Raw genomic sequence first — 16,225 nt, 5'->3', positions numbered from 1 at the left:
TAATTAAAATATGTTTGTTTTTAAACCTTGTACTTTTATTGTAAGGATAAAAAAATTATGCATATTTAAACATAGTTTGAAACATATTTACTTACATAATTATAAATTTTGTGTCTTAATTCTAATACAAATTTATCTTTCACACTTAAGCTAAATTAGTCTCAACTAAATTCTATTTTAAAAACTGTTTTTTTTTACATGTAATTTTCATTTGCGTTTACTTTTTTTTTCATTTATGATTTGTGAACTATAATACAACTTTTTATCAATTTTTACTCAGAGTACTCATTTTATGTTATTTTTTTTAAACCATGACAATTTATTTGCATATTAAGTCGATTTGCTTCTTTCTTTTATTTTGCCAATCTTCAACGTATGATATCTTTCTTCTTTTTATTTTTTTTACAGCAGTAATTTTTGCTATGTTTTAATGAACATTTTTTTAATCGATTTAAATGTAACGTTCTTTGCAAAAATGGTACTTTGCAAAAGTAGCCAGCCATGCCTTTTTCTGAATACGGTAAGTAAGTTTAAAAATTATGCTTTAAAAAAACTATTTTATGTGTTCAGTTAAGCGTACTATTTAACATTATTACAGTTAATTATTTACTTTATTTAGATTAAGTAACTACAGTTATAAATAGCCATATTTAAATGTAATTGGTTGGTTTGGTAATGTTTTAAAACTTGAGTTAATAGATGCGACAAAACCCCAATTTTAGATAATTTAGTTGTTTCACAATCAAATTATTCCCCAGAAAACGTTTATTGTTGTAAGGGGTAGAGTTTGAGACTGATGTTTTTTTACCATAAAAAAATAAAAAAAAACATTTTCAACATTAATTACCTTTCTTTATACACAAAATTAGCTTTTGAGTGTCTAAAAGTCAAAACTTTGTTTAAAACTATACAAAATACAATTGTTTTTTCCAAAAATATTTTACTAACAATTCTTAATAATAATGTCACTTTATAGTAATAAAGTTTTTTGTTCCATTTCAACTTATATTTAAATGTTAAGTATTTTGTTTCTGTAATTTTCTTTCTGTATGCATTGCAGGGAAGTGTCTAGACTTTTTAAGCAAAGTAGCACACATTATTTATCTGTAATAGAGTGTTTTCTTTAGTAGCTTTTAATAAAATACTTAAGAAAATGAAGTATATGATTACTCTTATGTTATAGTGTTTTTTTAATGTATTGAAAATAAGTATTTGATTAAAAAAAACTGTAATATTATTAAACAACTTAAGTTAAAAAATTTTTTTTTTTTTGTTTCTTAAACTTATACAAATATTTTAATAACTAGCTTTCTCTGATAACTCTGATTTTCTCTGATAATAATTGCTACAGGATAACTCAAGATATTTTGAAATTTATGAAAACTTCAATTTACATCAGGATACTTTGATTTTTTTATTAACAAGAAGTTAGCAGTATGAAAGTATAAGTATGTAAGCGTAAAACATAATTTTTTAAAGCAATTTTCTTGCTAACTTTCAAGTACTTTATATTTATTTTTAAGATCTAAAAATTTACTTATGGCTTCTTCAGAGTCTAAACTTGCGGTAGGATGTATTTTTGACGATTTAAAGATTTTTAGTAATTATAAAAACACCTAAAAAAAAAACAACTCATACAACTGATTTGCGTAGGCTAATCGAATGAATTTTGGTTTTTGCAATTTTCTTGCTAACTTTCAAGTACTTTATATTTATTTTTAAGATCTAAAAATTTACTTATGGCTTCTTCAGAGTCTAAACTTGCGGTAGGATGTATTTTTGACGATTTAAAGATTTTTAGTAATTATAAAAACACTTAAAAAAAAAACAACTCATACAACTGATTTGCGTAGGCTAATCGAATGAATTTTGGTTTTTGCAATTTTCTTGCTAACTTTCAAGTACTTTATATTTATTTTTAAGATCTAAAAATTTACTTATGGCTTCTTCAGAGTCTAAACTTGCGGTAGGATGTATTTTTGACGATTTAAAGATTTTTAGTAATTATAAAAACACTTAAAAAAAAAACAACTCATACAACTGATTTGCGTAGGCTAATCGAATGAATTTTGGTTTTTGCAATTTTCTTGCTAACTTTCAAGTACTTTATATTTATTTTTAAGATCTAAAAATTTACTTATGGCTTCTTCAGAGTCTAAACTTGCGGTAGGATGTATTTTTGACGATTTAAAGATTTTTAGTAATTATAGAAACACTTAAAAAAAAAACAACTCATACAACTGATTTGCGTAGGCTAATCGAATGAATTTTGGTTTTTGCAATTTTCTTGCTAACTTTCAAGTACTTTATATTTATTTTTAAGATCTAAAAATTTACTTATGGCTTCTTCAGAGTCTAAACTTGCGGTAGGATGTATTTTTGACGATTTAAAGATTTTTAGTAATTATAAAAACACTTAAAAAAAAAAAACAACTCATACAACTGATTTGCGTAGGCTAATCGAATGAATTTTGGTTTTTGCAATTTTCTTGCTAACTTTCAAGTACTTTATATTTATTTTTAAGATCTAAAAATTTACTTATGGCTTCTTCAGAGTCTAAACTTGCGGTAGGATGTATTTTTGACGATTTAAAGATTTTTAGTAATTATAAAAACACCTAAAAAAAAAACAACTCATACAACTGATTTGCGTAGGCTAATCGAATGAATTTTGGTTTTTGCAATTTTCTTGCTAACTTTCAAGTACTTTATATTTATTTTTAAGATCTAAAAATTTACTTATGGCTTCTTCAGAGTCTAAACTTGCGGTAGGATGTATTTTTGACGATTTAAAGATTTTTAGTAATTATAAAAACACTTAAAAAAAAAACAACTCATACAACTGATTTGCGTAGGCTAATCGAATGAATTTTGGTTTTTGCAATTTTCTTGCTAACTTTCAAGTACTTTATATTTATTTTTAAGATCTAAAAATTTACTTATGGCTTCTTCAGAGTCTAAACTTGCGGTAGGATGTATTTTTGACGATTTAAAGATTTTTAGTAATTATAAAAACACTTAAAAAAAAAACAACTCATACAACTGATTTGCGTAGGCTAATCGAATGAATTTTGGTTTTTGCAATTTTCTTGCTAACTTTCAAGTACTTTATATTTATTTTTAAGATCTAAAAATTTACTTATGGCTTCTTCAGAGTCTAAACTTGCGGTAGGATGTATTTTTGACGATTTAAAGATTTTTAGTAATTATAGAAACACTTAAAAAAAAAACAACTCATACAACTGATTTGCGTAGGCTAATCGAATGAATTTTGGTTTTTGCAATTTTCTTGCTAACTTTCAAGTACTTTATATTTATTTTTAAGATCTAAAAATTTACTTATGGCTTCTTCAGAGTCTAAACTTGCGGTAGGATGTATTTTTGACGATTTAAAGATTTTTAGTAATTATAAAAACACTTAAAAAAAAAAAACAACTCATACAACTGATTTGCGTAGGCTAATCGAATGAATTTTGGTTTTTGCAATTTTCTTGCTAACTTTCAAGTACTTTATATTTATTTTTAAGATCTAAAAATTTACTTATGGCTTCTTCAGAGTCTAAACTTGCGGTAGGATGTATTTTTGACGATTTAAAGATTTTTAGTAATTATAAAAACACTTAAAAAAAAAAAAAACAACTCATACAACTGATTTGCGTAGGCTAATCGAATGAATTTTGGTTTTTGCAATTTTCTTGCTAACTTTCAAGTACTTTATATTTATTTTTAAGATCTAAAAATTTACTTATGGCTTCTTCAGAGTCTAAACTTGCGGTAGGATGTATTTTTGACGATTTAAAGATTTTTAGTAATTATAAAAACACTTAAAAAAAAAAAAAACAACTCATACAACTGATTTGCGTAGGCTAATCGAATGAATTTTGGTTTTTGCAATTTTCTTGCTAACTTTCAAGTACTTTATATTTATTTTTAAGATCAAAAAATTTACTTATGGCTTCTTCAGAGTCTAAACTTGCGGTAGGATGTATTTTTGACGATTTAAAGATTTTTAGTAATTATAAAAACACTTAAAAAAAAAAAACAACTCATACAACTGATTTGCGTAGGCTAATCGAATGAATTTTGGTTTTTGCAATTTTCTTGCTAACTTTCAAGTACTTTATATTTATTTTTAAGATCTAAAAATTTACTTATGGCTTCTTCAGAGTCTAAACTTGCGGTAGGATGTATTTTTGACGATTTAAAGATTTTTAGTAATTATAAAAACACTTAAAAAAAAAAAAAACAACTCATACAACTGATTTGCGTAGGCTAATCGAATGAATTTTGGTTTTTGCAATTTTCTTGCTAACTTTCAAGTACTTTATATTTATTTTTAAGATCTAAAAATTTACTTATGGCTTCTTCAGAGTCTAAACTTGCGGTAGGATGTATTTTTGACGATTTAAAGATTTTTAGTAATTATAAAAACACTTAAAAAAAAAAAACAACTCATACAACTGATTTGCGTAGGCTAATCGAATGAATTTTGGTTTTTGCAATTTTCTTGCTAACTTTCAAGTACTTTATATTTATTTTTAAGATCTAAAAATTTACTTATGGCTTCTTCAGAGTCTAAACTTGCGGTAGGATGTATTTTTGACGATTTAAAGATTTTTAGTAATTATAAAAACACTTAAAAAAAAAAAACAACTCATACAACTGATTTGCGTAGGCTAATCGAATGAATTTTGGTTTTTGCAATTTTCTTGCTAACTTTCAAGTACTTTATATTTATTTTTAAGATCTAAAAATTTACTTATGGCTTCTTCAGAGTCTAAACTTGCGGTAGGATGTATTTTTGACGATTTAAAGATTTTTAGTAATTATAAAAACACTTAAAAAAAAAAAAACAACTCATACAACTGATTTGCGTAGGCTAATCGAATGAATTTTGGTTTTTGCAATTTTCTTGCTAACTTTCAAGTACTTTATATTTATTATTTTTTATTTTTATACAGGTTTCAAACTTTCTTAGTCAGCTGGAAATATGTACAAAAACGTAGCTCTCGACGACCAAAATCCTTTTAATGGTAAAAAAATACTCAATCATTACATTTTAAGTAAGTTCTTATCAAGTAATAAACTTTGTGTAAAACTTTGCTGTATATACACTAGTATCATTTTAATAATCACTAGTGCTTAAAATTTATAATAAAACATACGATTGTTATAAAATTTACGGAATCGTAACAGGATTTCACGTTGCACTCGTTTACTGTTTAGATCTGATGAAAAGTTTTGAGCTAAAATCATAGTTCATTCTAGCGTTTCAGAGAAAGCTCTCATGGTCACGTGTTTTACTGATGCAACATTATTGCAGTTAAGATAAGGAGAAAATTAAGTGCAGACTAGAAATTACTGATGTAATGTTGCAATCTTTTTGATGTAATCACAGTTTCAATTACTGATGTAACGTTAAAATTTGTTTAATTAGGTATTTGTCCTCTATATATTGTATATGCATGAAGCATAAGAGAAGCATTGATATAAAGCAAAAAAAAATTATGGCTGTCAAATATGCCGTTAATAAATTCGGAAACACTGAGATATTAAAATAAATAAACAACTTTTAATAACTTTAATTTTAGGAGAACAAAGTATAGATAAGATAGCTACTGTTACTTTATAACAATGTTTTCATTTTTACAGGCTAGTTAGTAATTATTTCTTAAATCTCAGGCTAGATTTATTGACTTTATTAAATAGTAAAATCTTTTTTGGTTGTAATTTTAAGGCATATAACTTTGACTAACATCAATTTTGCGTAGTTTTAGTTTAATATAAGTGGTTAGTTATTAAATTTTTGGACACCCTGGTTTGTGTTTTTTTTTACCTAAATTTAGGTTAGTGGCAATCATAAATGAACAAATATAAACTTTACAGCAATGTCAATGTGTCTCGAGTATTTTCACAAAAAATATTTTTTTTTAATTAAAAACTATACTAGCTAATATAATTATAGTTAAGTACAGGTTTAATGTTTGTTATACTTGTATATTTTATATTTTAAATATTTTAATGTTGTAAGCTTACAACCTAAACTAAAGAGTTAAAAATTGTATTCAAAACTTTTTCTATAGAAAATACAGATAATTATTAATACAGTTATTTCCTTGATCTATTTAGTTATTTATTAAAAATATTAAATTTTAAATATTAAGTTTTTTCATAAAGTGCTTTCAAAAAAAAATTATCTTCTCTGTTTATACTGTTTGTTTTATAGCTTAGTTTTTTATTTTATAGCACTTTAAATAATTTGAAAATGCCTGTCAAAGTAAAGAAATTATCAAAAGTTGATAACATATTAAAAGACAAAGACTACCTAAAAAAAGTTGCAAAACAGTGCAATTTTTTGACTAAGTTAGACAATGATGAAAACCAAGCTTTTGAAACATTGTTTAAACAACTAGATATACAAAAAAATATTAAAACCAAGTATCACAAACGTACTCTAAAAAAGAGAATTAAAAGTATACTTTTCAAAAATGTTAGTTGTCAGTTAATGGATAAACCTATTAAGTTGAGAATCTTAAGTTGTTTGATGTAAAGTAAACTCCAATATTATATATTTATTGATAGCAATGTAATTCATTTAAACCAAATTTATAATTAAAAATTAAGGATGAGCTTCCTTCTGTAGCTGAAGAAGAAAATGTTAATACCAGTGAAGGAAAGAAATCAAGTGGAGATAGTAATGATGAAAATATACTAATTGAGCAGGTATAAATTAGTTATATGAATGTAGAGTACCTATTTTAATAAAAGCAATGTAATTCATTTAATACTTTATTTGTATGTAAACTTTAAGGATGAACTTCCTTCTGTAACTGAAGAAGAAAATGTTAATACCAGTGAAGGAAAGAAATCAAGTGGAGATAGTAATGATGAAAATATACTAATTGAGCAGGTATAAATTAGTTATATGAATGTAGAGTACCTATTTTAATAAAAGCAATGTAATTCATTTAAAACTTAATTTGTATGTAAACTTTAAGGATGAACTTCCTTCTGTAACTGAAGAAGAAAATGTTAATACCAGTGAAGGAAAAGATTCTAGTGAAGATGAAAATATTGAAAAGTTGTGGAATGAGCAGGTACAAATTAGTTAAATAAAAGTAGAGTATTTATTTCAATATAAGCAATTTAAATTATTCAAAATTTAATTTGTATGTAAACTTTAAGGATGAACTTCCTTCTGTAGCTGAAGAAGAAAATGTTAATACCAGTGAAGGAAAAGATTCTAGTGAAGATGAAAATATTGAAAAGTTGTGGAATGAGCAGGTACAAATTAGTTAAATAAAAGTAGAGTATTTATTTCAATATAAGCAATTTAAATTATTCAAAATTTAATTTGTATGTAAACTTTAAGGATGAACTTCCTTCTGTAGCTGAAGAAGAAAATGTTAATACCAGTGAAGGAAAAGATTCTAGTGAAGATGAAAGTATTGAAAAGTTGTGGAATGAGCAGGTACAAATTAGTTAAATAAAAGTAGAGTATTTATTTCAATATAAGCAATTTAAATTATTCAAAATTTAATTTGTATGTAAACTTTAAGGATGAACTTCCTTCTGTAGCTGAAGAAGAAAATGTTAATACCAGTGAAGGAAAAGATTCTAGTGAAGATGAAAGTATTGAAAAGTTGTGGAATGAGCAGGTACAAATTAGTTAAATAAAAGTAGAGTATTTATTTCAATATAAGCAATTTAAATTATTCAAAATTTAATTTGTATGTAAACTTTAAGGATGAACTTCCTTCTGTAGCTGAAGAAGAAAATGTTAATACCAGTGAAGGAAAAGATTCTAGTGAAGATGAAAGTATTGAAAAGTTGTGGAATGAGCAGGTACAGATATGTGTTAAACAAAATATTTATATCTTGTAATTCAAATTACTCAACATTAAAATATTTTTAGCAATCAACAACAGATGCTGAAGAAATCAACAATATATCTAATAATATAAATAAAGCAGAAGAGATAAATCCAGAAAACGTTAGTTTTATTTTTTGTTTTAAAATAAAAATGTATTTCGTTTTAATTATAGAATAGTTTTATAAGCTTAAACTATTAGGAGTACCTGGAACTTCCATACCTAGAAAAAGAATTAAAATATGACATTCAAAGAAAAGACATTGGACTTATATACAACGTTGCGACAGGACAACTAGCCCCTCAATATGCAAAAAATTTGAAAAACATTATTTTAACTAAGAACAGTCAGTGTTGTTTAAGAATTGATTATAGACATACCAAAAAACTTGGGTCGAAAAGAAAAAAAAGTCCTTTGTTTAAAGTTTGCGCTAGTTGTAAGAACGAGGGTAAGTAGCAATTAAATTGGTTTTAATTAAAAATTTTCTATTTATTTAATTAAATTCATATTTGATTTTTAGGTTGTCCTGCAAAATATCATATAACATTGAAACAAAATGGGGATGAAACTTTCCAATTAACTTCGATTCGCGAGAACGACATAATGCATTTAAAATATAAAAAGTCTTTTAGCCATGTAAAACAGCCCGAAAGGAGTGAATTGGCGAAGAGAATGCTAACGGAAAACTTAACTGGACATGACATTGAGAATGAAACTATAAAAAAGTAAGAAACTAATTAATCAATTTTGTAACGTGTTTAACAAACTTTTGTCTATAATTTTAGTGTAACCAACGATCAAAAAAAAGCCGGTAACATGACGAGACTTATAACAAGTACAGTTGCAAATAAAATTCTCTATGAGTTAAAAAGTAAGGAAAGTCTAGAATGGTTCACAGAACTCAAAGCGGTAAAATTAACTATGGCTTCTTGTGAAAAAGATGCTAAAAGAAAGTTTCCCGGGTTTGATCATATTCCAATATTTGTATTTAATTTTGAGATTTATTTAAATAAACTAACTATAATTAATAATTAGTTGTTTTATATAAAATAAAATATTTTTAGCTACGTGCAACAATTAAATTATGACGTGTTCAGTTTCACTATGTATACTGACGAAAGCTTCTTCATAACAAAAGAGCAAATGAAGAAAAGGCCGTTTATGTCGTTATTTCTTGATGCGACAGGGAGCGTTGTCAAACAAATGGACGGTATGAAAAAACGTCCGTTTTACTATGCTCTTTCGTTGGCAGGTATGCTATGTTTTAACAATAGTACCTATGTGTAGTAAAACTAGTTAATCACATACTATTTTATTTGTAGATGCTTTAGTATACAATTAGAGCTAAAGTTTTCTTCTACAGGTAATGGAAATAACAGACCGCCTATTCCAGTTACAGAGTTTGTTACTGCCGGGCACAGTCTTGAACATGTCATACCATGGCTTACGGACTTTTTTCTGAAACTAAAAAGGTATTATTTTAAATTTTCAACAACTATCTCTTTAATGTACAATAATTATATTATAAATTAAGAAATCTAATTGCAAATTCTAAACGTACAGGTTTACTAACTCCATGCCTTTTAAAATAGAGTGCGACTATTCGTGGGTATTCATACACTCTATTTGCAGAGCAGTTAATATTGAAACAATTGAAGCTTATTTAAAAAGGTGAATGCAAATATAAAATTTTAAAACAAGATATTTGATCATTTCTATTGTTTTTATAATATCTTCAACGACTTATGATGCTTTTTTAACTACGAATACACAAATATTACAAAATTTTTCATAATGTTTTATTCAATTAATAATCTATAGGTGTTGGAATGTAGTAAAAGAAGAAGAAACTTGGCCACGCAACAAAGTTGTCATTCATTTGTGCAGTTCCCACATCATTAAGGCAATTACAAACAAACTAGGAAAGTTGACAGCTAATAACGAGTTAAGAGAGTTTTGCACATTTGTATTTGCCAGGATGATAGACTCAACGAGTAAAAAGGAATTGACCAAATTATTTACTAATTTGTGCATTTTATTATTAAATGAAAATTTTGGGGATGATCAAAAGGTATGCATTATACATGAAATATGAATTTTTTTTTTATTTTTAAAATTAATATGATAAATTATTTGTTTTCTTAAAATATACCCGCTGTAGTTGTAAAAAACAATTAACATAAAACTACTAACTAAATGAAAATATAAATAATTTCAAGACCGCGTTAGAATATCTCAACCGCAAGATTCGTAATAAAAAAAAGGACGAAGAAAAAAAAGACAAACTTAATGAAAATAATAAAAAACAAGAAGGAAAAGGATATGATGAGTTTTGGCTGCAATACGATCTAAAAGAGGAAGAAGCTTGTAAAACAATGGCAGAAAAATCACCTTTTGGAAAACTATTTATCAAAATATACGAATTTTATTTAAATACTACAAGTAATGGCAAAGATCGTAATAAATCCCATTTGCCTGGTTTTATAAGAACTCTTGTCGTATTTTATATGCCTCTGGTTCCCTTGTGGACAGGGATGCTTCTGTATTCAGATAAAAATCGCCAAACAAGGTAATTTTTTTATTAAGTAATGAAATAGTATATTCTATAACATATTTACGATTTTTCAGAGATACGAACACATACGCCGAGTTATGGTTTCGTATACTTAAACACCAAATACTTAAGAAAAAAACTCGGCTTAAACCAAGTGAATTTGTTAGGATTCTTTATGAAGATATGAAAGGAAGGTACGTCAATAAATAATACAAACTTGACATAAATAAAGTTTTATCATTATTAAAAAAACAGATATTTCATGTACATGATGAGAAACCAGATGGACTTTGTGGACCTTGAGGAGTGTACTGGGAGAGATGGAACTTTGACATTAGAGGAGGTTTGGAACCGAGCAAAACAACTACCAGATCAAAAAAACAAAAAACAAAGTTCTAAATATTTTGCTCCGCCCAAAAAACTTGAAATAACTTCAAAGGTTCACAGAATATGTTTTGGTATAGAAAAAAAAGTGTTAAAAGTTTGTTAACTCTTGTTGTTTTAGGTATCAGGCATTTCAAAGTTGATAGAGAAAGGTAAAGGTAAAAAATCATATGAGTTAATCTGGTTAAATTTTCAGTTATAAAAACGACTATCTGCTACATATGCATGCTCAAGACTCCACAAGATACGAATTTGAATGAAGATGATTATATATGGGTTAGTTCATTGTTTTATGTATAATATAGATTTTCGCTGTAATATACAAACTAATATAAAAACCTAATTGTTTAACGTATCCTATCTTAGGTACAATGCGATAATTGCCAAAAGTGGTATCATAGTTGCTGTATTGACAATTTGCCTAAAGATATAGAAAATGTGAATTGGAATTGCGCATCATGTTCTTACTTGGGGTATATTGATAATTCACACGAGGAAAGTATGTAGCCACTGCATTTACTTTTCTGTTTCTATTTTCTGTTCATTTATTTTAAGCTAGGTTTTAATATAATTCACTTTTTTTTCAATGTAAACAGGTTCATTTTTAAGTCTAATTATTTTTAGATAATTTTTTTTATTATTAGTTTAATAAATATCTAATTCAAGTGAAACAAAAAACAAAATCAATAAATAAAACAATAATATTGAACTTTATATATTACAAATAATTACTTAAGTTTAAAAGTAATTATATTGTCGTATATTTTTATCTAAACTTTACTTTTATTTCGATATTTCTGCTTTCTGTACACAAAGTTCGATCTTCTTTTAAGCTTTATGTCTTAGCTGTTTTCTTTCATTCTTTCTAAAAAACTTCAACAAATTAATCTTTAATTTAACATTATATTTTTTTTACAAAACTATATTAATTCCAACCCAAAGCAAACTTGAATATGTTTTCTCAAGTGATTAACTCTATATAAGCGTTCATTTAAATTTGATTTCACCAAATAAAAATTCAATCGATTACCCTCAGTTGTATGAGTTGTTTTTTTTTTTAAGTGTTTTTATAATTACTAAAAATCTTTAAATCGTCAAAAATACATCCTACCGCAAGTTTAGACTCTGAAGAAGCCATAAGTAAATTTTTAGATCTTAAAAATAAATATAAAGTACTTGAAAGTTAGCAAGAAAATTGCAAAAACCAAAATTCATTCGATTAGCCTACGCAAATCAGTTGTATGAGTTGTTTTTTTTTTAAGTGTTTTTATAATTACTAAAAATCTTTAAATCGTCAAAAATACATCCTACCGCAAGTTTAGACTCTGAAGAAGCCATAAGTAAATTTTTAGATCTTAAAAATAAATATAAAGTACTTGAAAGTTAGCAAGAAAATTGCAAAAACCGAAATTCATTCGATTAGCCTACGCAAATCAGTTGTATGAGTTGTTTTTTTTTTTTAAGTGTTTTTATAATTACTAAAAATCTTTAAATCGTCAAAAATACATCCTACCGCAAGTTTAGACTCTGAAGAAGCCATAAGTAAATTTTTAGATCTTAAAAATAAATATAAAGTACTTGAAAGTTAGCAAGAAAATTGCAAAAACCAAAATTCATTCGATTAGCCTACGCAAATCAGTTGTATGAGTTGTTTTTTTTTTTTTAAGTGTTTTTATAATTACTAAAAATCTTTAAATCGTCAAAAATACATCCTACCGCAAGTTTAGACTCTGAAGAAGCCATAAGTAAATTTTTAGATCTTAAAAATAAATATAAAGTACTTGAAAGTTAGCAAGAAAATTGCAAAAACCAAAATTCATTCGATTAGCCTACGCAAATCAGTTGTATGAGTTGTTTTTTTTTTTTAAGTGTTTTTATAATTACTAAAAATCTTTAAATCGTCAAAAATACATCCTACCGCAAGTTTAGACTCTGAAGAAGCCATAAGTAAATTTTTAGATCTTAAAAATAAATATAAAGTACTTGAAAGTTAGCAAGAAAATTGCAAAAACCAAAATTCATTCGATTAGCCTACGCAAATCAGTTGTATGAGTTGTTTTTTTTTTTTTAAGTGTTTTTATAATTACTAAAAATCTTTAAATCGTCAAAAATACATCCTACCGCAAGTTTAGACTCTGAAGAAGCCATAAGTAAATTTTTAGATCTTAAAAATAAATATAAAGTACTTGAAAGTTAGCAAGAAAATTGCAAAAACCAAAATTCATTCGATTAGCCTACGCAAATCAGTTGTATGAGTTGTTTTTTTTTTAAGTGTTTTTATAATTACTAAAAATCTTTAAATCGTCAAAAATACATCCTACCGCAAGTTTAGACTCTGAAGAAGCCATAAGTAAATTTTTAGATCTTAAAAATAAATATAAAGTACTTGAAAGTTAGCAAGAAAATTGCAAAAACCAAAATTCATTCGATTAGCCTACGCAAATCAGTTGTATGAGTTGTTTTTTTTTTTTAAGTGTTTTTATAATTACTAAAAATCTTTAAATCGTCAAAAATACATCCTACCGCAAGTTTAGACTCTGAAGAAGCCATAAGTAAATTTTTAGATCTTAAAAATAAATATAAAGTACTTGAAAGTTAGCAAGAAAATTGCAAAAACCAAAATTCATTCGATTAGCCTACGCAAATCAGTTGTATGAGTTGTTTTTTTTTTTTTAAGTGTTTTTATAATTACTAAAAATCTTTAAATCGTCAAAAATACATCCTACCGCAAGTTTAGACTCTGAAGAAGCCATAAGTAAATTTTTAGATCTTAAAAATAAATATAAAGTACTTGAAAGTTAGCAAGAAAATTGCAAAAACCAAAATTCATTCGATTAGCCTACGCAAATCAGTTGTATGAGTTGTTTTTTTTTTAAGTGTTTTTATAATTACTAAAAATCTTTAAATCGTCAAAAATACATCCTACCGCAAGTTTAGACTCTGAAGAAGCCATAAGTAAATTTTTAGATCTTAAAAATAAATATAAAGTACTTGAAAGTTAGCAAGAAAATTGCAAAAACCAAAATTCATTCGATTAGCCTACGCAAATCAGTTGTATGAGTTGTTTTTTTTTTTTAAGTGTTTTTATAATTACTAAAAATCTTTAAATCGTCAAAAATACATCCTACCGCAAGTTTAGACTCTGAAGAAGCCATAAGTAAATTTTTAGATCTTAAAAATAAATATAAAGTACTTGAAAGTTAGCAAGAAAATTGCAAAAACCAAAATTCATTCGATTAGCCTACGCAAATCAGTTGTATGAGTTGTTTTTTTTTTTAAGTGTTTTTATAATTACTAAAAATCTTTAAATCGTCAAAAATACATCCTACCGCAAGTTTAGACTCTGAAGAAGCCATAAGTAAATTTTTAGATCTTAAAAATAAATATAAAGTACTTGAAAGTTAGCAAGAAAATTGCAAAAACCAAAATTCATTCGATTAGCCTACGCAAATCAGTTGTATGAGTTGTTTTTTTTTTTAAGTGTTTTTATAATTACTAAAAATCTTTAAATCGTCAAAAATACATCCTACCGCAAGTTTAGACTCTGAAGAAGCCATAAGTAAATTTTTAGATCTTAAAAATAAATATAAAGTACTTGAAAGTTAGCAAGAAAATTGCAAAAACCGAAATTCATTCGATTAGCCTACGCAAATCAGTTGTATGAGTTGTTTTTTTTTTTTAAGTGTTTTTATAATTACTAAAAATCTTTAAATCGTCAAAAATACATCCTACCGCAAGTTTAGACTCTGAAGAAGCCATAAGTAAATTTTTAGATCTTAAAAATAAATATAAAGTACTTGAAAGTTAGCAAGAAAATTGCAAAAACCAAAATTCATTCGATTAGCCTACGCAAATCAGTTGTATGAGTTGTTTTTTTTTTTTTAAGTGTTTTTATAATTACTAAAAATCTTTAAATCGTCAAAAATACATCCTACCGCAAGTTTAGACTCTGAAGAAGCCATAAGTAAATTTTTAGATCTTAAAAATAAATATAAAGTACTTGAAAGTTAGCAAGAAAATTGCAAAAACCAAAATTCATTCGATTAGCCTACGCAAATCAGTTGTATGAGTTGTTTTTTTTTTAAGTGTTTTTATAATTACTAAAAATCTTTAAATCGTCAAAAATACATCCTACCGCAAGTTTAGACTCTGAAGAAGCCATAAGTAAATTTTTAGATCTTAAAAATAAATATAAAGTACTTGAAAGTTAGCAAGAAAATTGCAAAAACCAAAATTCATTCGATTAGCCTACGCAAATCAGTTGTATGAGTTGTTTTTTTTTTTTTAAGTGTTTTTATAATTACTAAAAATCTTTAAATCGTCAAAAATACATCCTACCGCAAGTTTAGACTCTGAAGAAGCCATAAGTAAATTTTTAGATCTTAAAAATAAATATAAAGTACTTGAAAGTTAGCAAGAAAATTGCAAAAACCAAAATTCATTCGATTAGCCTACGCAAATCAGTTGTATGAGTTGTTTTTTTTTTTTAAGTGTTTTTATAATTACTAAAAATCTTTAAATCGTCAAAAATACATCCTACCGCAAGTTTAGACTCTGAAGAAGCCATAAGTAAATTTTTAGATCTTAAAAATAAATATAAAGTACTTGAAAGTTAGCAAGAAAATTGCAAAAACCAAAATTCATTCGATTAGCCTACGCAAATCAGTTGTATGAGTTGTTTTTTTTTTTTAAGTGTTTTTATAATTACTAAAAATCTTTAAATCGTCAAAAATACATCCTACCGCAAGTTTAGACTCTGAAGAAGCCATAAGTAAATTTTTAGATCTTAAAAATAAATATAAAGTACTTGAAAGTTAGCAAGAAAATTGCAAAAACCAAAATTCATTCGATTAGCCTACGCAAATCAGTTGTATGAGTTGTTTTTTTTTTTTAAGTGTTTTTATAATTACTAAAAATCTTTAAATCGTCAAAAATACATCCTACCGCAAGTTTAGACTCTGAAGAAGCCATAAGTAAATTTTTAGATCTTAAAAATAAATATAAAGTACTTGAAAGTTAGCAAGAAAATTGCAAAAACCAAAATTCATTCGATTAGCCTACGCAAATCAGTTGTATGAGTTGTTTTTTTTTTTTTTAAGTGTTTTTATAATTACTAAAAATCTTTAAATCGTCAAAAATACATCCTACCGCAAGTTTAGACTCTGAAGAAGCCATAAGTAAATTTTTAGATCTTAAAAATAAATATAAAGTACTTGAAAGTTAGCAAGAAAATTGCAAAAACCAAAATTCATTCGATTAGCCTACGCAAATCAGTTGTATGAGTTGTTTTTTTTTTAAGTGTTTTTATAATTACTAAAAATCTTTAAATCGTCAAAAATACATCCTACCGCAAGTTTAGACTCTGAAGAAGCCATAAGTAAATTTTTAGATCTTAAAAATAAATATAAAGTACTTG

At 25.9% G+C, this 16,225-nt stretch overlaps 1 protein-coding gene across 1 annotated transcript; it reads left to right on the top strand.

The window, feature by feature from the left end:
• The first annotated feature begins 6,265 nt into the window (after window positions 1-6,265).
• LOC145836617 (uncharacterized) lies at window positions 6,266-10,965 on the top strand. Its single transcript, XM_082944405.1, has 19 exons — window positions 6,266-6,334; window positions 6,625-6,723; window positions 6,812-6,910; window positions 6,999-7,097; window positions 7,186-7,284; window positions 7,373-7,471; window positions 7,560-7,658; window positions 7,747-7,845; window positions 7,916-7,993; window positions 8,073-8,319; window positions 8,392-8,596; window positions 8,657-8,833; window positions 8,936-9,123; window positions 9,235-9,343; window positions 9,435-9,542; window positions 9,693-9,942; window positions 10,091-10,440; window positions 10,681-10,817; window positions 10,931-10,965. Exons 1-19 carry the CDS (start codon window positions 6,266-6,268, stop codon window positions 10,963-10,965), a joined length of 2,646 nt encoding a protein of 881 aa, XP_082800531.1.
• Window positions 10,966-16,225: the final 5,260 nt, after the last annotated feature.

Source organism: Thalia democratica, chromosome 5 (assembly GCF_965202585.1).
Source record: "Thalia democratica chromosome 5, ktThaDemo2.hap1.1, whole genome shotgun sequence".
In the NCBI taxonomy this organism is placed as follows: Eukaryota; Metazoa; Chordata; class Thaliacea; order Salpida; family Salpidae; genus Thalia; species Thalia democratica.
This window is presented reverse-complemented; position numbering and strand designations above follow the sequence as displayed.

Bases quoted from the DNA above. Each gene is read 5' to 3' on its own strand.
- LOC145836617 (XM_082944405.1), top strand. From the start codon at position 6,266: ATGCCTGTCAAAGTAAAGAAATTATCAAAAGTTGATAACATATTAAAA. The intron at 7,994-8,072 runs GTTAGTTTTATT...TTAAACTATTAG, and splicing joins AAGAGATAAATCCAGAAAAC to GAGTACCTGGAACTTCCATA. The intron at 8,597-8,656 runs GTAAGAAACTAA...CTATAATTTTAG, and splicing joins GAGAATGAAACTATAAAAAA to TGTAACCAACGATCAAAAAA.